Source organism: Borostomias antarcticus (genome assembly GCF_949987555.1).
Source record: "Borostomias antarcticus genome assembly, chromosome: 12".
In the NCBI taxonomy this organism is placed as follows: Eukaryota; Metazoa; Chordata; class Actinopteri; order Stomiiformes; family Stomiidae; genus Borostomias; species Borostomias antarcticus.
Window position 1 is genome coordinate 11,035,920 of NC_140245.1, and position 22,500 is coordinate 11,058,419.

General features: G+C 45.0%; 3 protein-coding genes across 3 annotated transcripts in view; 2 read left to right on the forward strand and 1 right to left on the reverse strand.

Moving 5' to 3' along the window:
- Window positions 1–61, reverse strand: part of sf3a2 (splicing factor 3a, subunit 2) — a 4,806-nt gene extending 4,745 nt beyond the window's left edge. The window contains exon 1 of the mRNA XM_084447373.1: window positions 1–61. This exon is cut by the window's left edge and continues 62 nt beyond it. The gene's annotated coding sequence lies outside the window, so the exon portion shown is untranslated.
- Window positions 62–280: 219 nt separating this feature from the next.
- Window positions 281–2,982, forward strand: plekhj1 (pleckstrin homology domain containing, family J member 1). Its single transcript, XM_084446678.1, has 6 exons — window positions 281–632; window positions 843–910; window positions 1,018–1,084; window positions 1,287–1,377; window positions 1,927–1,990; window positions 2,482–2,982. The coding sequence occupies exons 1-6, from the start codon at window positions 539–541 to the stop codon at window positions 2,563–2,565; spliced, it is 468 nt and encodes a 155-aa protein (XP_084302804.1). The 5' UTR covers window positions 281–538; the 3' UTR covers window positions 2,566–2,982.
- Window positions 2,983–11,708: 8,726 nt separating this feature from the next.
- LOC311316039 (fizzy-related protein homolog) overlaps window positions 11,709–22,500 on the forward strand; it is a 20,420-nt gene continuing 9,628 nt past the window's right edge. Inside the window, exons 1-7 of the mRNA XM_084446779.1 lie at window positions 11,709–11,824; window positions 12,636–12,706; window positions 18,022–18,150; window positions 18,515–18,578; window positions 19,964–20,094; window positions 21,147–21,229; window positions 21,960–22,143. Coding sequence (XP_084302905.1) covers window positions 12,638–12,706; window positions 18,022–18,150; window positions 18,515–18,578; window positions 19,964–20,094; window positions 21,147–21,229; window positions 21,960–22,143 — 660 coding nt within the window. The 5' untranslated portion in view covers window positions 11,709–11,824; window positions 12,636–12,637. The remainder of the gene's footprint in view (window positions 11,825–12,635; window positions 12,707–18,021; window positions 18,151–18,514; window positions 18,579–19,963; window positions 20,095–21,146; window positions 21,230–21,959; window positions 22,144–22,500) is intronic.

Sequence of the window (22,500 nt, forward strand, 5' to 3'; positions counted from 1 at the left end):
TGAGCTTCCTCTTCCGGTTTTGTATAACTTTATTAAAAATGTGATTCATTTTGGTTTAGCTTTATTCTTTATCCCTAACTATTTCGATTTTACCACTTCTTATTAAACGGATTAAATGTACAGGAATCAGATAACAAGTCTTCATAACTCCTCAAAATAAATGTTTTCTAACTTGGCCACTGTCCTCGTTTGGCCAACGTACTACGGAAGCTAAGCTGTAGTCAAATTTGAAGTGTTCCCTTTTTGTGGGGGCGTAGCCAGCTAGTCAGAATGGAAAACCTCGACCTCCCTGAGCTTGCTTGACCGCTGCGATGACCCACCGCGGTCCAACATATGTCAAGAAACTCGGGTAGTCTGTCGTGGAAAGTGATCGCGTTCAATTTCGTTGAGCTACCGATTATTCTCAAAGCTACCAGTTAAGTCTAATATGTCAGGTAACGTTACGGCGACGGGAAATGCTTCAGCCAGCTAGCTAGCCAGCCAAGTTTCCTCCTGTCATCGCCGTGCTGCGTCGGTAGATATTGTATATTGCCCGAGGATGCGTTACAACGAGAAGGAACTTGTCTCGTTGAGCCGCCAGCCTTCAGAAAGGGCAGCCGAGCTGGGAATGCGAGGACCAAAGAAAGGAGATGGTATGTGTTCTTGATAACACCAGAAATACCACAGCCACATTCTGCTGCACTCTGACCTTAGACGTAGAATCAGGGTTCACAGTCATTCTGACAAGATCTGTCAATAAAAGTTGTATTAAAAATTGTATTAACTTGCAACAGAGGTGCTCTGTCAGCTGTGATGTCAAATCGGTTTGATATATTTTCTCTTGTTTTTCCCCCATCTGTTAGTTGTAAAGAAGAGACTGGTGAAGTTGGTGGTCAATTTCCTGTTCTACTTTCGCATTGATGAGGAAGAGGTAATGTTAAGAGCGTGTATCCTGATACAACCTTATTTGCCTGAAGACCATAAATCTCCCACCTGCTTGCAGGAAACACATTATTGTGATTTTGATTTCCTTGCCAGCCGCTGGGAGCCCTTCTGCTGGAAGAGTGCCGGGTGGAGAGAGAGGACAACCACGTCTTTTCTATCGGTGAGTCGTCACGGTGATGTCTCCAGGACACTCAGCTCTGTGCTGGGGAAGGAAGGGACCGTTTACATTCATCACACGTTGGAGTGACACATTGTTTTTCTAACCCGAGTTATACACAAGCACATAAAAAAAAAAAAAAAACTGGTTACAGCTGTGTAAAGATTGCAAACTCCCATTCTATTACGAATCTTTATTCTCCCAGCATTCCTAGACGAAGCGGAGAGAAAGTACCTGTTTGAGTGTGACACCCAGGAGCAATGTCTGGAGTGGATAGACTCCATCATCAAGGCCAGGTTGGTAGACATGCTCTGGTTGATGTGTCGTCTGTGGTCACCAAACCCGGTGTAACAGGACAGATTAACCCCCCCGACGCTTTAACCCCAGGAGTTAAAGTGTCCTAGGACAGAATAACCCCGGGGTTAAAGTGTCCTAGGACAGATTAACCCCGGGGTTAAAGTGTCCCTGGACTAGGATTAACTCTACCCAGGGGCTGAAGTGTCCTAGGAGTCTTTAACCCCCGGTAGTTAGTCTGTCCTAGGACATTTTAACCCCTGGCCAGTCTGAGTGTGGGGGTATAGTCTGTCCTAGGATAATCTGTCCTAGGACACTTTAACCCCCGGGGGGGGGGGGGTTAATCTGTCCTGTTACACCGGTTCCTGTTAAAGAACCACAGAGGGCAGGCTTTTGATCCAGTCCCACTGGAACCTGAACTCTATTTGTGTGCTGTAATTGAATAGAGGTGAATGACATGCTTCCATCCTGTTGCTCTCTGGGACAGCTGTGTTGTTTGCTGCAGCGTATCCAGTTCTCCTACTGTATGTCATTCATCTTGTCTCTTCCAGTTATGAGTTCATGAGGAAGAACCTGATCTTCTACCGTACTGAAATCCACCGGCTGACGGGCAAGGTGAGACTACCCTGTTCTCCCAGAACACACCCTGTTCTCCCAGGCACCACAGGGAACACCACGTGACGACAGCCGGTACCACAGAGAACACCATGTGACCACGGCCGGTCATTTGTTCTCCCAGGCACTACAGGGAACACCATGTGACCACGGCCGGTCGTTCTGCTGCAGGATCAGACACTTCCATTTTGGAGAGTAGTTTGGAACTGCTCAATGGGTTGTTTTATCTAGTCTATTCTATCTATCTGGTCTGTGCTCACTCCTGTCTGATTCTATCATTGTCATGAACCTGCAGTCTCCATTAATGCGTTTGACAGACTTTCTGGAACTAATCGATTCACTCTGTATATGTTGTTCTGTGTTTGATGACTTTGTGTCGTAGCCTATTCTACTGTATTGTCTTTTTTTCTGCACAGGTCGTCATTACAAATAAGAAATAGTTCTTAATTGTCCGAATGAAGGTTAATAAAATCTCATCGTCTTCCATCCAGGACCCCTTGGAGCAGTATGGGATATCTGAGGAGACCCGCTTCCAGGTCAGCAGCGGTCTGCAGCTCCTGCCTAAAGACACTTAGCATGTAGCTAGCAGCCTCCCCCTGCCTATGCCCACCTCAGCCGGTCAACCTTCAGGTGTGTTCAGGTCTCACTACTGTAGGCAGCTTCATCAACCAGCATGACCGCAAATCCCTTTGTAGTCATCCCCTATGAGCCTTCATCTGATGATCCTCTGTACTGACGCCAGGTTTATAAACCTTCTTTCCATCTCTCCACGTCTTCCTCCCCCGCCACTCTGAGAACCTCCCCACATGCTCAGTACCCCTACTGCTGTACAGTCATACCTCTCATGGGGCTCTTCAGCCTCTGTCCCTCCCATTCTCTATTGTTCTACTCCTGTCAACATTCGACTGGATAACTTTGTTGTTGTTGGTGTCAGTCATCCATGGTTGTATGATGGCAGTCATCTGTGAACTACTGTAATGTCTCCCCCGCCCCCCCCCTCTCTGTCCCTCTCTCTCTCTGTCCCTCTCTCTCTCTGTCCCTCTCTCTCTCTCTGTCCTCTCTCTCTCCCTCTCTCTCTCTCTCTCTCTCTCTGTCCCTCTCTCTCTCTCTCTCTCTGTCCCTCTCTCTCTCTCTCTCTCTCTCTCTCTGTCCCTCTCTCTCTCTGTCCCTCTCTCTCTGTCCCTCTCTCTCTCTGTCCCTCTCTCTCTCTCTGTCCCTCTCTCTCTGTCCCTCTCTCTCTCTCTCTCTCTCTCTCTCCCTCTCTCTCTCTCTCTCTCTCTCTCTCTCTCTGTCGTCTCTCTCCCCTCTCCCTCTCTGTTAATTCTGCTTTTATTGACATTATGTTTGTGTGTATACTGTTTTATGCCTGTAAATTCACATGTGGGTTTGTCAGGGTGATGTACCCCAGGCCCAATCATTGTAGATATTATTGTTGTTCTTTTATACGATAGATTCTATTCAAGCGTGCTGTATTCTTAGACAATGTGACGACTGGAAGCACCTATCACAGGCCCTGGTCCTACAGAGCTACAAGTTGTTTCACCACAGCAATAACATCAAAAAGCAAAAACTGAATATTATAGTAACTGTAGCTTCAGTCTTTGGGGGATTTGTGACCTCTGCTATTATAAGATGAGTGTACAGTATGACGAATGTACTCAGTGTGAAGAGGTTGTAGATTTCTGGATCCCTTTCTACTCTGAGAGGAGATATGTTTTACTATCAATCCCACTTCCTGTTCATAGATGTCACTTCCTGTATCACTCTGCAATGTTGAGCCATACAGTTAAGTTCCTTAGAATCAAGTTGTCTCACACAAATGTTGAGTAAAAACTTTTAATTATCTAGGGATTAGTCCATTTAACAGACAGATTTGTTGTCGTTTTAGATACTTTTGCACATTTCATACTGTAGTATCTATTCTGTGGCATTTGCCGCTTGTTTTTGACATTCAAATAGCCTTCACGACCAACTAGCCTAGACTAGATTGTTAGTATTTTCCTTAGAATGTTATATTTTCATGCCATAATATACAAATAACCCATTCCTTTAAAAAATCTATTTCATAAAGTATATTTGGCATATACCCAATTATTAAGGGTAATGCCTAATTATTAAGGGTCATTTGCTCCAATCCATCATTGATCTATTGATCACATTTCTAATGTTGCACTTTGACTGAAGTCCTAATTTGTGAATACTGGAGCAGTGATATTGATATTGAATGCAACAGTAACATCTTCCTTTTAAGTAACTTTCTCCCCAGCCTATCATTGCCCCAGTACCATATCTCTGTACTCTGCAACACTGTAACAAGGCCAAGATTGATAGTCTTCAGAATGTTCATCTAGTAATAAGAATGATTTGCCCATTAGGCCTGTAATGAATGTTTCTGTTGATGTGCACATTTGAGTCCCAGCACATGAAGAGTGTTTCATGTGGGTAAACCTTATGATCGTTTTCCTTATGGACATTTCACTGAGTCTGTGAACCCTGGTTTTTATTTCTAATAAAATACTTTTTTTAAAGAGACATCAACATTCAGAGTGAGTGATATTATGTTTCGCAGGAAAAGATGGTCTGTATAGTCAGAATGAGTTATTACTCATGAACAGTTGTATGTTTCCTGTCTTTGTACATTCATCTGTAATGTAATGTTTCCTAGTAATTCTCATTCCCCAATATCCAGGAAGACAGTTGTAGCCTACAGTGTTATCTGCTCTGTTAAGTTACTCAGTTTTACCTTATTCCCAGGAACCAAATGTTGCACTGCTATAAATACCTCATCCCACTGCCCCAGTTCACATCGCTGCCCACCCAGATAATCCAGCCTGCCTTCTCCTGGGAAGCACTGTTCTCCTTGTCCCTCAGCTCCACATACAGGCTTTCTGGTCTCTTGTTTCTCAAAAGAGAATGATTTGTGAGCTGGTCACGCATCCTGAAAAAAATGACAGTGAATCATCAACATAAAGTATGTGCTTAAATAACGAGGTGTATCATTTTCAGTGGCAGCAACAGCCACAAAGACAGCAACAGTGTTAGCAAAATTTTCGGGTTTGAAAAATGCCGTGCATACTGAGAGAGCTCAACCATGCCTGAACGTGTGTGTGTGTGTGTGTGTGTGTGTGTGTGTGTGTGTGTGTGTGTGTGTGTGTGTGTGTGTGTGTGTGTGTGTGTGTGTGTGTGTAATGACTGTCTCTATCTGCTGGTCTCCAGCCTAGACCTTTCTCTGTAACACACCCTGCTAAATTATTGACGCAAGGAATCTCATTAGCTGGTTTAATAGTCGCATGAGTTCCAGGGAGTGAGAGAGAGAGAGAGAGAGAGAGAATAATAAAGGGAAAGAGGAAACAATCTGTATTTAAATCAATAGTGCTATTGTGTGTGTGTGTGCGTGTGTGAGCGTGCGCGCGTGTGTGAGCTTGCGCACGTGTGTGTGTGAGCGCGTATACTGTTTGCATTACGATTTGTGTGCCTTTCTATGTGCACAAGATTGGAAAACATCGTTGTAAATAGGCAGCATTGTGGGAAGGAAGGATAAACTGTCTATCGGCAAACAATTGGCGTCCAAAGATTCCTCTCCAGCTCTGCAACACTGAGTGAAAGCTGGCTCTCAATAGGACAGGGGCTTCCCCAGTGGACCATGGAGGCCTGCATAGGACAAACTAAACATGTACAGGGTCTGAACCATCCTTTTTTTTTAGTTCCTGAAATGAAACCATGTCAATGGCCAGGGCCGCCGATAGCGGGGGACAAAGGGGACAGTTGTCCCCGGGCCCAAGATCAGGGGGGGGGGCAAACTGACCCTCTAACCTTGAAATAATCTGCTGGAATATTTTGTCAAAAATAAATATCCTTGAAGACTTAATATTATTTATTAGTATTTGTAAGTCACATAAAAGCTTGTTATATTTTATATTGTTTATTTTCCTGGACATAGTGGTCAAGAACAGATCCACGTCCCCTCCCTGTAACCCAATGCACAAATGGTTTGGTCCGTCTTAAGTTTAACATCACGCTCTCAGGCAGCAAATATAAAAGCACTGGAGGAAGAGATGACCCGCGGATCATGGGGCAGTTTTCTGACAGAGAAAATCAACCGATTGGTGGCAGCACTGTGACGTATCGCACAGAGCGCACGCTATTTCCAAGAGAGCGTAGAAGGAGAAGCAGAAAACCCCGAAACGAAGGAACAGTGAGTGAAAAATAGGCTATAACAGTGGTTATTTCACCTATAAACGACCCAACAAGGCCCCGACATGACAAAAGACATCTACAGGAATGCATGGTGAGCGTCAGATTTGAAATTCGCCGTTTGGAATAGTCCGGTCACCCTTTTCTATATCCTTATATACGTATCTCTGGCATGCATTGATCTTGCATCGCTGACACAAGCACTCAGGAGATTTTGTTTTACAGGAAGAAAAAAATCATAGGATTTGATATACGTTTACAACTTAACTGAAATTTAGAAACATATTTGGCATACATTGTTGAATAGGTACACACTATGACCAAGGATGTGATCCAAAATGGAAGAAAAAAAAAAAAGTTTTTTATTTTATTGCGTCTTTAAAGCTCAATGAGATAATTTATTTATAGTTCAATATTCACTTTTACTTGCTATTAGTTTATGAATTGGCCTTGGCAAGACGCCCAAAATAATTTTCGTGGCATGAGACTGCAGTCCTCCATGGGAGTATTGAAAATAAGCGCCAGGGGAATGCTTATGTTCAAGCAATGCCGAACATGTAAAAACATTCAGATTGTGATACATTTCACAGGAGAGCATATTGAGACCAGTAAGATTACACCCTGTGCTTCCTGTCTCAGAAAAGCACATTTATCATAGTTTTTCAACACAGTTACATATGCCCCATTGACTTCCATTGTAGCCCAGTGAGAGCCTGCATAAAAACCGCAGCTTGCTCAATACTGGAACCATCTGTGAAATTATGGTCTCTATGTTTCAGGTTCATGGCAGACAGACCACATATAGGGCTAAATGTCCAAAATAGCACATAACCCCTTTTAATATTTTCTTAAGAAAAATCCTAAGACCAGCCTCCACCTGATGGACAAAGCGTTCCCAAATGGTTCCCAGAAGATGAACCAATCTCAGTCCACGCGGGCTCGAGTTTGCATATGTAACCGCCCCACAGCTCCATAAAAGGGCATGGCCGGTGACCAGAATACCCACACAAAAAGCCACAGAGGAGAAACTCAAACTAAAGTGTATTGGATATCCAGTAAACCGTTCACTTGAACAAACAGCACAACTGTTTTTGTAAGAAGATAATGCTATAAGACAATTCAATGCAACTGCACCTCATAAAATGCATAAGAGATGGACAGTACAGGTACAATGCAAGACCTCTCCTCTCCTCTGGCCAGCGTCAATGTCAATGGCCGGGTTTCCCGAACGAGTTAAGTAGCACTTAAATGAGTTAAGAAGCACTTAACTCCAAAGTAGTCTACTTCTTAACTCCCATGCAAAGGGTTTTTTAAGAAGGGTTCCTTAAGAAGGTTCTTTATCGGGAAACCCGGCCAATGTCATTTAATTTATAGCCTATAGGTATTTATAGCCTACAGAATAGCACCATTCATACAAATCAATGTAGCACATAGTGCTTTACATAAAAGGAGAAGGATAAAAACATAAATTATATAAAAACAATGACAACAGATTTAAAAGAAACAATACAAGTAAAATCATGAAAAATTAAAAGTGTAAAATAGATTAAAAAATATATAAAAACAGAGTGTGAATTAAGAACACTAAGATATTAAAACAAGTAAAGCTACGTGGTAAAAGCAGTGTTAAAAAGGTAAAAAGGAGCAGTACCTGAAAGTGAGGAAGGCATTCATGTGGAGAACTCTAAACGGCATGAGCAACGTGTGGAACTCCAACCTTCCCCGTGAAACTAAGCTCTACTTCTTCAACGCCACTGTGGAGGCCGTTCTCCTGTATGGCTGTGAGTGCTGGACCCTCAGCCACTCCCTGCAGAGGTCGCTGGACGGATGCTACACCAGAATGCTACATGCATCACTGGACATAAATCATAACGCGCATGTCAGTATTGAAGATCTGTACGGAGAGAGGCCAAGGGTGAGTGGGAAGATAGCAGCAAGGAGAATGAGGCTGACCTGGCACTGCTACAGATACCGTGAGCTTCCGGCCAGCAAGCTGGTGTTATGGGAGCCATCTCCATGGTGCGGACACGTCCTACTAAGACATTCGTGGACATAATCAAGAGGGAATGCGGGAGTGGAGGCCACCGGTGAGATCGCCCAGGGCCCAGTATTTCAAAACATGCAATCTGGATCAGAATGATCCGGATAGGATTACATCTCAAAATTGGGTATTTCAGACCAGGATATGTGATCCTGATCCTCCTAAATTGGGATATGGATTTGGTAATCCAATCCTACACAGAATCCTGATCAAATGTTGTTCTTGGGTAAAATTTTAAGGTGGAGATTAGGATAGTTTTGATGATAAATCAGGATAATCCTGATCCCACTGAAAGGGTGGATCAAGCATGGATTCAAGCTGGATGTAGAGACATGTAGGGTGTAGGATACAGGACACATATTGAATCAATCTTTTATTCAATGATTGCATGTTAAAGCAGCCTAGCCCAGACCATGCAAAAACAATATTCATTCTAAATTAAATAATTAACCAATAAAATAAAATATTTTCAATTAACAAAATAAAACTCCAAGCCCTCAGAAAAATAGGTGGGTGCAAGTACAAGAATGTCACACATCTTCATCCAAAATGCCATCATCTTTCAGCCTCTCTTCTAAGAGGCGAATGCAAAGTTCTGTTTCCCTCTGTTGAAGCAGGTTCAGTTTAATCTGCTCCTCGGCTAGAGAGATGTTTCTCTGCTCTCTCAGTTTCTTTCCTCACCCAGATCCAGCCATCTTGACGCTTGAATCAGTAGCCTATATGATAATAATGATAACATGTAGGCTACATAAAGTCTAGCAATCATGGCACAATTACGCTTAATGTAATATGAACATTAATATAATACAGTATATGATGCACAGCAAAAGAAAGGCAGAGTACCATAACTCAATTCTAACGTTTCAGAGTGCCGTGAAGCCAAGACAAAGAATCTTAACTGATGTTAAGGCCTTCTGCCTGGGTTCTGTTGCGCTTTTGTACTGTAGGTTATGGTTAAGACAACCCACTATTTTCTAGAAAAAACAACACAATTGACTCAAGGTAGGCTATTTGTCCACATTTTCTTCCAGAAATGAAGTTAAAGGATAAAGACACTGATTTCATGTTTAGCCCAATTCCTGGCTTCCCTGGCATGTATCTGACTAGTTAGTGCAGGTTAAAATATTTATGTTTTGTGCAGTACAGAGTTCTGTGTCAATAACGTCGGCGTGCGCACCCTGGCTTGTTGCTAGCTATGGGCACACTCGGTATCTGGATCAGAATGATCCTATATGGAAATTCTTTGAAAAACCAGGACAAAACCTACAAGATCAATTTGATCTGGGATAGCAAGAAAAGGGATTACAAAATGTGGATCATTCTGAGATGAAATGTTTTGATTGAAATACGGGCCCAGGTGAATGGACGACCGTCTGGGGACGACCTGATGATGATATCTGATATGCATTTTGGTGCTTGATTATGTAATGACTTGTAGGCTAATAAAATAATCTTGAAATCTATTCTAAAACTGACAGGTAACCAGTGCAGTTATTTTAAACTGGTGTGATGTGAGCCCTCCTTCTGGTCTTTGTAAGAACATGTGCTGCAGCATTTTGAATCAGTTGGAGTTGACTAATCGCTTTTTTTGGTAGGCCAGACAGGAGAGTGTTATAATAGTTCAGCCTGCTAGTAATAAAAGCATGCATTAGTCTTTCAGTATCAGTCTGGGAAAAGAAAAGTTTTACCTTGTCAATGTTTCTTTGGTGATAGAATGAGGTCCTTGTTACATTCTTTATATGGGCCTTAAAGCTAAGATCAGAGTCCAGTGCGACACGCACGTTTCTTGCCTGGTATTTCGTATTTAGTGACAGTGTTTTTAAGAGCATTGATAGTCTCTCTCTTTAACCTTTTTCACCAATGATCAATATTTCAGTTTTATCCTGGATTAACTGGAGGGAATTCTGTGACATCCACACATTTATGTCAGCAATACATTCTGTCAAATGGTCAACTGAGCTGTAGTCGAGGGGTGTCACAGAAATGTAGAGCTGGGTGTCATCAGCATAGCTATGGTAACTTGCTCACCCTATCCAGTATTCAGCAGAGTCAGTAATGGGTACAAAGCTACCCAGAAAAAACAGGCCTTTAGGGGCCGGGCAGCCTCAGCTGAGAGAACTCTCTTGAATTTGCCGATTTTCTGAATCTGAATCTTCTTCTTCTTCCAAGGAAGTCTGACTTCCCATGCATGAAAAATCACCAAACTAGAGACAAAATTAGAGCTTTTTGGTAAAGCACATCATTGTACTGTGTATGAAATTAGGCTTTCAAAGAAAAGAACACAATCCCTAGAGTCAAACATGGTGGAGGTTCACAGATGTTTTGGGGTGGCTTTGCTGCTTCTGGCACCGGATGCCTTGACTGTGTGCATGGCATCATGAAATCTGAAGACTACCAAAGAATTTTGGCGCGCAATGTAGGGCCCAGTGTCAGAAAGCTGGGTCTCCGTCAGAGATCATGGGTCTTCCAGCAAGATTTGGTTCCTTCAAGTTGATACATCTAACTATACTGAACCTTTCGAACCTTTCAAGTTTTGATACCTTTTTTGTGCCAGTCCTGTCCACGCACCTTTGACAGCTGACCCCACAAAACATGTGTGCAAAGAATGTATGCTTTACCAGTCAACATGTGTATTTACATCAATAATAAAGAAAATGTTCGTCATTCTGCTGTGTGTGCAATTATGTTTATGAAGCTAGCAGCAATTCAGTTTAGCACAGGAGATAGTTCAACCATTTACTCAAACTCTGCCACACATACTGATAACGCACACACACACACGCAAACGCACACACACACTACATAGAAGCTGATCCCATAGCAACCTACACTATTGTTTGTGTCAATTCTGTCAAAGCTGGAACTGTGTGTGCATGACCTGTATGTCAAGGGAGGGGGGTGGGGTTAGTACTCGTAGTAGCAGTAGACGTTCGACAGACCGTTCGGTACATATCGGACACTAAAAAGAGTCGTTCAAATAGATTAGTTAGTTTATTTTTGCCCATCACTATCTAGCAGAACTCGTTGCTCGACTGCTGTAGTGGGAAATGTCAAACACTGTCTATTGCTAACTTTCAAACATATTAAAATGTTGAAAACAATAATGTAATATGAGTGTTACGGAGACTATAGCTGTTTAACATGTTTTTGAAAGATTTTTCAAGGTGCCCACCCACATCCATTGTATGACCAAAACGGTGGTAGAGCAATTATCAGACCTTCTCAGAAGTGCTAGTTTTGTCAACGTTTTGATCTGAACCATTGTATATGATCATAAGTAACCTTAAAACAGGGCTAAAAATGCATTTTCCCTTTGCTACTCTTTTAAGAACAATGCATCTGGCCAAGTGTTTTGGCATTTGGGGTTACATTGTGGCAGTCGTCTACCCAACGTTCCCTTGACAACGCAAAATGTGTGATTCAAAAACAGCGACGTCACCTCTTCCCATGCTCCTTTGCGAGTCGCTAATAGGCGTCCGATGAAAACATTTGTCGCTCTGCTCAACCGGAGAATACAGAAACAAACATTTTCGGATTGAAATCTCAATCAGTAAACAAATAGCAACGTTAACTGACTGCACATCACGGAGTGTTACACGGTAGGTCATCATAGAACACAATCATTTGCCAAACAAGTCAAATGCAATGTATGTGTGATGCGTTTTGCATAAACAATGTAGCTAGCCTGCTAACGTTAGCTAGCTAGCCAGGCATGCTAGACAACGGCTCGGGCTTCGTCTATTTGCTGGAAGGGGCGGTTCTAATGAATTTTATTAAAACCTTGGAAATACCGTTACTTGCGTCCTATTACAAGCAGATGTAAGTTATGAGAGTGCGATCCCGCCAATGTGAATTGATTTGGCTTTAACATGAAACATTGGACGTTGAATGACATTTCATTTACAGGGAATAGCCTGAACCTGACATGACATTGGTGCTCTGACTCTCTAACGTTAGTTAGTTAGCTTCCACCATCTACGTTTGCCTTTGGCTTTGGAGTTAGATAGCTAGCTAGTTAGTTGTTGGACCTTTAGGAGATAGCTAGCTAGTTAGTTGTTGGACCTTTAAGATAATTTATCTGTATACATCAACAGGATCACCGTTTGGCTAACCGCTAACTAACTAGCGGTTAGCCAAACGGTGATCCTGTTGATGTGTCTTCATCGACCAGATTGTTGCTCTAACGAACCCACATAGCTGACTCCCATATCTAACATTGGCTGTGGTTTCATGTATATTGAATTGACAAGGCAGTAGTAACGTATTCTCAACGTACCTCTAGAGATACTTTATATAATATGTGGTCTCCCTTGCAAATTGTACCATCTGGATAATGTCACTGACTTCCACGTGTTGTCTGTATCTTATCTATGTCTGTCTCTCTCCTCTCTATCTGTCTCTGTCTCCCAGTCATGGACCAGGACTATGAGTGTAGGCTGCTCAGGCAGATCAACATCCAGAATGAGAACGCCAGCCCCATAGTAAGTTGATGCCTGCGGCTGTATCACTATCACTGTAGTAGTATTAATAGTAGGGCCCTTATTGATCCATGGGGGGAAAGAGCACTGTTACAGCACCAGAAGCAGAGAAGGAGAACATTTGTATTGTTAGTCTGGGGCCAGTCTCTTTCTAGTCTGGGGCCGGTCTCTTTCTAGTCTGGGGCCTGTCTCTTTCTAGTCTGGGGCCTGTCTCTTTCTAGTCTGGGGCCGGTCTCTTTCTAGTCTGGGTCCGGTCTCTTTCTAGTCTGGGGCCAGTCTCTTTCTAGTCTGGGGCCGGTCTCTTTCTAGTCTGGGGCCTGTCTCTTTCTAGTCTGGGGCCGGTCTCTTTCTAGTCTGGGGCCAGTCTCTTTCTAGTCTGGGGTCTGTCTCTTTCTAGTCTGGGTCCGCTCTCTTTCTATACTGGGGCCGCTCTCTTTCTAGTCTGGGGCCGCTCTCTTTCTAGTCTGGGTCCGGTCTCTTTCTAGTCTGGAGCCTGTCTCTTTCTAGTCTGGGGCCGCTCTCTTTCTAGTCTGGGTCCGGTCTCTTTCTAGTCTGGGGCCGCTCTCTTTCTAGTCTGGGGCCGCTCTCTTTCTAGTCTGGGTCCGGTCTCTTTCTAGTCTGGGTCCGGTCTCTTTCTAGTCTGGAGCCTGTCTCTTTCTAGTCTGGGGCCGGTCTCTTTCTAGTCTGGGGCCGGTCTCTTTCTAGTCTGGGGCCTGTCTCTTTCTAGTCTGGGGCCGGTCTCTTTCTAGTCTGGGGCCGGTCTCTTTCTAGTCTGGGTCCGGTCTCTTTCTAGTCTGGGGCCTGTCTCTTTCTAGTCTGGGGTCTGTCACTTTCTAGTCTGGGGCCTGTCTCTTTCTAGTCTGGGGCCAGTCTCTTTCGCAGCGGTCTAGAGGGGAAGCACCTAGGATGACGCATCGCATAATCTTCCGGTCTGTAATGTTTTTACTGAAGACTGCACATGGTGAAGTTTCGAGTAGATAACATTCGCGATGGCATCACCAGGCATAACACCGACGAAAATTGTAAAAGAAGATGCGAGGAGAAGTTGCGTTAAGTTACCGGTTAAGGAAAAATAAAGCAAGCAGAAGTAGGAGGCGGGCTCTACAGGCTCGAGCCGGAAGAAGGGGCCGGCTTAAGGCAGTGAAGTAAATAAACACCAGGCTCTTCTCCCCGAGGAGATACTGGTGACGCAAGGCTACTATATTGTCAATGTACTGCTGTGCAAGACAACAACACAACATGGCACCCCTTGAATTTAAAACAATATTAAAGGACAGGTTCGGAATTTAGCATTATAAGCCATGTTATAAGGCTATTTAAGTTCATATACAACGGCCAATATCAAAGTGTCGTCAAATGGTGCACTCTGGAGATATAGGCCTTCGCGCTAACACACTCAATGCATCCATAGACAAAATCCCTCAAAAACACCCTAAACTCTCTTTTTCAAAGACAGGAAACTCACCAAGTGGTCACTGGTGTCCGTTGATGTTCTGGCCAAAAAATCGGTACAATATATGCTTCCGATCAGGTTTTATTGACCATATTATATCCATTGATTTGTATTGACAACAAGCCAGATATATTTAGATGTATCCACGTCACTTTTTTATTTTTATCAACAAACACTTCTTCCTAACACTATCAATGAAATACCAGCTGCAAAGCAATCCTAGGCTTCCCGACGTTGTTGCTGCTGCTGCTGCTGCTGTTGTTGTGTGTCACCCGGACGCGGCTCCTCCTCTTCTACGGTAACCTCCAAACTCAGTCAAGACCTTCCAAAGTTCAAGCGGAAGTTTACAAACGTATGTACTGCGAGTGAAAATAGTTCTATGCTAAATGCTAAAGAAAACCCGATTTGAAGCAGACTTTGTGGTGATTTTTTTGTCAGAACATCAGCGGACACCAGTGACCACTCAGTGAGTTTCCTGTCTTTGAAAACAAGTTTTTATGGTGTTTTTGAGGGATGTTGTCTATGCACCTCTGGACCCATTGAGTGTGTTAGCGGCGACTGGCTATATCTTGAGAGTGCACCGTTTCACGAAACTTTGATATTGGCCATTGTATATGATCATAAATAACCTTTTAACATGGCTTATCATGCTAAATTCCGAACCATCTTCATTGTGATGTGTTGACACACTCTCTGCAAATCGAGTACTATAAATACAATCAACTACTATACCAGTAGTCAAGACTCTTTTATATTTGAAAGTTTATTATATATTTATTTTGTAACATTTGGATGTTTTTTTTATAGACTTATCTTTATATATTTTTTATATTATACAGTACACCAGGCACATACTGGAATGTGTCTGAATGAACGTGTTCCATAAGTAATAAGCAGAACAAAGAAAGGGGCATGTCCAACAACATGTCGGCTTTGGGGAAAAAGCTGTTGGGTCGCAGATGATGTTGGAGGTAGACGTCCCCAACTGCCGGCAGCTGTGTCTCGGTGATATTTTGGGCCATGTCGATGACCTTCGGCAAAGCTTTCTGGTCCTTCCTGGTGCAGCTGGCGTACCATGCTGTGATGCCGTACGTCAGTAAAATCTCCACCGTGCATGCACTGGTAAAGGTTCACAAGATGGTTCTGCTGTAGTCTGACTGCCTCTCCTCAGCTTCTTTAGAAAATGGAGGCGTTGAGTCTGTGATTGGTGCCCCCAGAAATCTAAATCTGACTCTCCACTGCCTCGCTGTCGGTGAACAGGGGGCCAGGATTTGCTCTCCTTGTTTGCCTAAAGTCCAACATAATCTCTTAAGTCTTCTCGTTGTTAAGAATGAGTTTGTTGACAGAACACCAGGCTGTCCGATTTCACACCTCGCCCCTGCATGCTGACTCATCGTTGTTAGAGATCAGGACCCATGACTGCCATGTTGTTTGCAGCCTTGATGATGGTGTTTGTGTGATGGGCAGGTAGACATGGACAGGGTGACATAGATAGGGTGACAGAAACAGGGTGACATGGACAGGTAGGCATGGATAAGTAGGCATGGACAGGTAGACAGTCATGGGTGTAGAGGACATACAGCAGACCTGCCAACGTACTTACACATTTTGTGTAGCTGTAGCAATCATTTTGACATCATTACATTACATTAAAGTCATTTAGCAGACGCTTTTATCCAAAGCGACTAACAATAATTGCATTTAACGTAGGAAGAGCCAATGTACTACTACTTGCCAGAACTCACAAGTGCATCTTCTTTCTAAAACAAGTGACTAAGAGCATAATCTAGTGCTGAAGGCAAAGTGCAAGAATCACAATCTAAAGTACAGTGCAATATAATATAATACAATAAGTGCTTAGGTGGGAGGATTGTTGTAGTACTGTTGTAGTACATCAAAGTACACAAGTACGATTTGTCACTCAAAAGTACGCAATACTGTAGCTCTGTGGAGTGACTGTGGCTCAGTGGTAGAGCTGGTCGTCCAATGATCGTAGAGTCGGCGGTTCGAATCCCACCTCCTCCTGTCCACATGTCGAAGTGTCCTTGGGAAAGACACTGAACCCCACATTTTTCCCAATGAGCAGACTAGCACCTTGCATGGCAGCTACCGCCATTGGTGTGTGAATGAGAAGCCATTGTAAAACACTTTCGATAAAAGCGCTATATTAAGTGCCGTCCATTGCCATTACAAGACCAATCATAGCGCTGGATTCATTCTCCCTTACTCCAATAATTATATTCACAAGCGGGGGTGAATGATAGCCGCGTCATTTCAAGAGAGAGCTCCCGCTCCGTAGATCGGCAGTAACGAGAGAGGTATGACAGAAGCCCCTGAAACTGACAGCAACGAATTGAGTTAGCCAAGCCATTGAGTTAGCCAAGTTAATGTTCGCCTAACGTGATGTTAGCTACAGTAACTTGCTTGTTCACGAGTCATGGAAAATATGGTAAAAATGTGACTTTTAATAGTAGGCTAGGGCTGCAACACGCCTCGCCTGCCTCCTCTCTCACTCGCTCCTTATTCTAACTAGCTAATTGACCTCCTAGCATAGCCAGCTAGCCTCTGTAGCTGCAGCTAATGTAAATACAGAGCTATGCTCTTCATTAGTCTCGGCTTTCAACTTGGCTACTTATGTTGCCATCTTCATAGCAATCCCTGGCTGTCATAGCAGCTTGCTATGCTTTTCCAATTGCTAGTTAGCTAGCTAAAGGTTTGTGTATTTATCTGATAAGGCTTTATCTTAGCATATTATTCAGCGTTGCACTCATTACTTTAATTGCCAGTTTTATCAGCCAGCTAGCTAGTGCTAATTGATGACTTTAGAGTTTGGAGACAGGGCAACACTGGTTTAAACTGTGCATAGGCAATGCCATCCACACCTCCCTCTTGAGAGAACCTAGTTCGCTTCACTCTAGTTCATTCCTCACTATGCTGTAAAGGCAATAAGATGCCCCAATGCCATAGAGCCCTCACACAATAAGGATTATTGTTTACTCAGTCACACTTTTTCATGTTTTTTTTATTTTTTATATCGTAGGCCTATCATGACTATTGTGAACCCTGTATCGAGAAAGCCATAGTATTGAGTGTCTCATCCCTAGTTTAATGCTCAAAATTTTGTGGTGGAGGAATACTTCCATGGGAGGACCCCCAGATTGCCGTTTAATGGGATGGTTCTCCCAATACTTTCCTCAAGGCTGGCAGGTCTGATACAGGAGGACCAGCCCACAGGACAACAACAAAGCAACACAATCCAGAATAATATGGAAATCCAAATATAGAAGAGTGCAAATACTTTTTTTTGTAATACAGTACAGTAGGTAGATTCCTTAGCATGACTTTATTTGTCTAATTTGTGTGTTTTTCTGTTTCACATCTGTATTGTGTTGATATCCTGTATGAAGCCAGAGGTCAAAACTCAAGACTGGTTGGTTTACACAAAGTAATGTCAATGAATGGATTTCTCTGTGTCACGCAATGACGGCAGTTGATGATGGATCACATTGAGCAGAATGAATGGGGTTTCTGAGATCTGTTCATTAGCTTGACAATAGTCTGATACTGGCCCCACCCAGAGAGGGAGGCCACTGGGGACAGCTACTGAGTGTGAAGAGGGTGTGTTCCATCTGCCAATGACTCAGTCCTATAGTTTTAACAAGCTGAAAGATTTCTTTAAGATGGTTACAGGATAGACATGTTTTGACTGCATCTTGTTTGCCCTCAAAAACACTGTGGGGTAAACACTGTGTGTGTGTGTGTGTGTGTGTGTGTGTGTGTGTGTGTACGTACACGCACGCACGCACCTGTGTGTGGTTCCCTGGTCTAAACACCCTCTCTACCCCCCCCCCACCCCCCCGTTTAGAAGGCCATGGAGGGCATACGAGCTGCGACACCAACCAACTCCCCCCTGTCGTCCCCCAGTAAACACGGGGACCGCTTCATCCCCTCCCGCGCCGGAGCCAACTGGAGCGTCAACTTCCACCGCATCAACGTGAGTCCCGTCGTGCCGCAGTGCACCCTGGGATGTCCTCAGATCGTCAGCGAGCGGGAGACAAACCCTGCTTTTCTACATGAGATTCCAGGATAAAAACTTTGACAAATGCATTGGTTTTCGATTAAAGGGTAGTTCACTGCTTTGAACATTTCAGGGAATTATTCCTCCTCTCCTATAGAGGCAGATTATCTCACGATCTCATCTTTGTTCTTAATTTCCCTGGTATCTAGATGGTCTTTCTATCAATCTATTCTATTTCTATCTCCTGGTTTGGATGGTGGAAGTAGAAGCATCCTAGTTCTCCTTTTGATTAGAATGCCCGCTGATTACTGTGTTGTTGTTGTTGTTGTTGTTGTCTCAGGAGAACGAGAAGTCCCACAACCAGAACAGGAAGACCAAGGATGGAACCACAGATAGCAGTAAAGGTAAGTCTGTCGCTCAGGTCTGATAGGCTGCCCTGCTCTCTCTCTGTCTCTCTCTCCCTCTTTCTCTCTCTCTCCCTCTCTCCCTCTCCCTCTCCCTCTCCCCGTCTCCCTCTCCCCGTCTCCCTCTCCCCGTCTCCCTCTCCCCGTCTCCCTCTCTCTCTCTCTCTCTCTCTCTCTGTCTCTCTCTCTCTCTCTGTCTCCCTCTTTGTGGTGTGAACTCCCCCCTGTGCTCTCCTCTCTTTCTACCATCTCTGCACATTCACAGCACATACAAGCTTCTAGGGAATTGACCTGTTAGAAGGCATGTATGAATGGGATTTTGTGAAGTGTGTCAAGGCCTGGTATAACTCCCCGGAAACTTCTGGGAAGGCTGTGTTGTGAACTGAAGCCGTTACATTACCGGGTAGGTCAGTCTGGCGAAAGACGCATAAGACTGTCTAAGGTTTCAGGCGCCACTGGAAGTTCCCAAATTCACGGAAAGATTATATTTTGATCATTTTAACATGAGTGAAATAGTTAGGTCTGTCTTCAACCAAAGAAAATCTTGGTCGACTGACAGCCTACATTTTTTTCCGACCAAAGGTTGTGGGCACCTTTTTTATTTCCAAAACCAGCTTCGTATTCGGCATGAATTATTTGTTATGGTATTTTATTAGGATTATAGTATTTAGTATTTTAGATCAAGTATGAACGGCTCAAGTATGAATGGTGAAAGTCACTAGCAGCCCCAGGTAGCATATCACAGTCATGTTCAGGGCTTAAAGGACAATGCTCGTTTTTGACAACCTGGACCTTATTATACGACATATTATAAGACGTTTGACTCACCGAGATCACTTTGGTGTAGTTCGATCGAAAGATCATATTACAGAGGCATGTGAAAAACCACAACAGGCCTACCCTCTATGTAAGCACAACTAGCGATTCATAAAGACAGATTGATGAAAACAACCGTTTCGTGGCAGAAAATAGATTTTTAGAAACTGCATTCCCGGTGCCCCGACCATCGCCGTTACATGGATATACTGGCTCGCGCTGGATTTTAAATTTCTTCTACATGCCTCCGAACTACACCAAAGTGATCTCGGTGAGTCAAACGTCTTATAATATGTCGTAAATAAGGTCCAGGTTGTCAAAAACGAGCATTGTCCTTTAAGACTGGGTCTGTCCTCATCTCCCCAGGCTTGAGATGTTTGTTACAGTCACACAGTGTCCTTCTCATTGTCCTCCACCCATCAGAGAAGGCTTGCTCTGGTGGGTTAGGGTTGTCCTAGGCTGGTTACTCAGTGTTTACTGTCTCTCTCTCTCCTTTATCTCTCCTCCCCTCTCTTTATCTCTCCTCCCCTCTCTTTCACCCCCCCCCCCCCCCCCCCCCCCCCCCGTAGCCGACGGCCTGGCGTACTCCGCCCTGCTGAAGAACGAGCTGCTGGGCGCGGGGATAGAGAAGGTCCAGGACCCCCAGTCAGAGGACCGCCGCCTGCAGCCCTCCACCCCGGCCAAGAGGAGCCTCTTCAGCGTAAAGACCGCCGCTATAGACCGGCTACATACATGCTGTTATAGACCAGACCGCCTCTATAGACCGGCTACATACATGCTGTTATAGACCGGCTACATACATGCTGTTATAGACCGGCTACATATACGCTGTTATAGACCGGCTACATACATACTGTTATAAACCGGCTACATACACGCTGTTATAGACCGGCTACATACATGCTGTTATAAACCGGCTACACACATGCTGTTATAAACCAGACCGCCGCTATAGACCGGCTACATACATGCTGTTTTAGACCGGCTACATACATGCTGTTATAGACCGGCTACTGATACATGCTGTTATAGACCGGCTACATACACGCTGTTATAGACCAGCTACATGCATGCTGTTATAGACCGGCTACATATACGCTGTTATAGACCAGCTACATACATGCTGTTATAAACCGGCTACACACATGCTGTTATAAACCAGACCGCCGCTATAGACCGGCTACATACATGCTGTTTTAGACCGGCTACATACATGCTGTTATAGACCAGGCTACTGCTACACGCTGTTATAGACCAGGCTACTGATACATGCTGTTATAGACCAGGCTACTGATACATGCTGTTATAGACCAGGCTACTGATGCATGCTGTTATAGACCAGGCTACTGATACATGCTGTTATAGACCAGGCTACTGATACATGCTGTTATAGACCAGGCTACTGATACATACTGTTATAGACCAGGCTACTGATACATGCTGTTATAGACCAGGCTACTGATACATACTGTTATAGACCAGGCTACTGATACATGCTGTTATAGACCAGGCTACTGATGCATACTGTTATAGACCAGGCTACTGATACATACTGTTATAGACCAGGCTACTGCTACATGCTGTTATGCTGTCATACAGCTAGTCGTGGTGTAGGCTAATGTGTAGGGACCTCAGCACAGCTAGAGCAGTTATATAGGTAGTAGTAGTTTAATGACATAATCAGTATGAATACTGTATGAAAGTGTTTTTAGTGCCGTGTCATTTTCTGTGTGTGTGTGTGTGTGTTTGCAGTATTCGGTCAGTGCCAAGCGGTCTCTCCCTGAGGACGGTAACACGGTGTCTCCATACTCGCTGTCTCCGGTCAGCAGCAACAGGTGACCCCTCCCTGCCTCCCTCCCTCCCCTGCCTCCCTCCCTCCCTCCCTCCCTCCCCTGCCTCCCTCCCCTGCCTCCCTCCCTCCCTCCCCTGCCTCCCTCCCTCCCCTGCCTCCCTCCCTACCTCCCTCCCTGCCTCCCTCCCTCCCTACCTCCCTACCTCCCTGCCTCCCTACCTCCCTCCCTACCTAACTCCCTCCCTACCTACCTCCCTGCCTCCCTCCCTACCCCCCTACCCACCTGGCTCCCTACCTCCCTACCTCCCTCCCTCCCTGCCTCCCCCCCTGCCTCCCTCCCCCCCTGCCTCCCTCCCTCCCCCGCTGCCTCCCTCCCTACCTCCCTGCCTCCCTACCTCCCTCCCTCCCTGCCTCCCTCCCCTGCCTCCCTACCTCCCTCCCTCCCTGCCTCCCTCCCCTGCTTCCCTCCCTCCCTCCCTGCCTCCCCCCCTGCCTCCCTCCCCCCCTGCCTCCCTCCCTCCCCCGCTGCCTCCCTCCCCCCCTGCCTCCCTCCCTCCCCCGCTGCCTCCCTCCCCTGCCTCCCTCCCCCCTGCCTCCGTTTTAGTTTCTAGGAAATTACCCTCTAGATTTGACATGACATAATTATTGTCTAATTGTTCACCACCTCCCCCTCTCCCCCCCTCTCTCCCCTCTCTCTCCCCCCCTCTCTCCCTCTCTCGCCCCCCCCCCCCCTCTCTCTCTCTCCCCCTGTTCCTCGGCGTCCCGCCCCCTAGTCAGAAGCTGTTACGGTCGCCGCGGAAACCCACACGAAAGATCTCCAAGATTCCGTTCAAGGTGCTGGACGCGCCGGAGCTGCAGGACGACTTCTACCTGAACCTGGTGGACTGGTCCTCCCTCAACGTGCTGAGCGTGGGCCTGGGGACCTGCGTCTACCTGTGGAGCGCCTGCACCAGCCAGGTACCGTGAGGGGGGGGGCTACCAGGGGGTCTCAGCCACTCTGGCATACTCGCATCTCTGTTAGCGGATGACTTTTGTTGTGTTTGTGTCATGTATGACACTGAGGCCCTGTGTACGAGCCAGTGTACTTTTGCAACCGTGTATTTGTCTTCACGGTTGCTGTTCGTCCACATGCAACCGCGCTTTCGCCCCTGAAACCGTGTTTGTTTGAAACCGTCCAGGGTGAAGTTTTTGGACAATTCCGGTTTCAGCGGTTGCGTGTGGATATGATAACCGCAGTCTTTTATTGCTCGTCTCCATTGTTTGACGTCAGAGCGACGGTAAACACAGGAAGTAAACAATAGCTGTGTTGGAAAT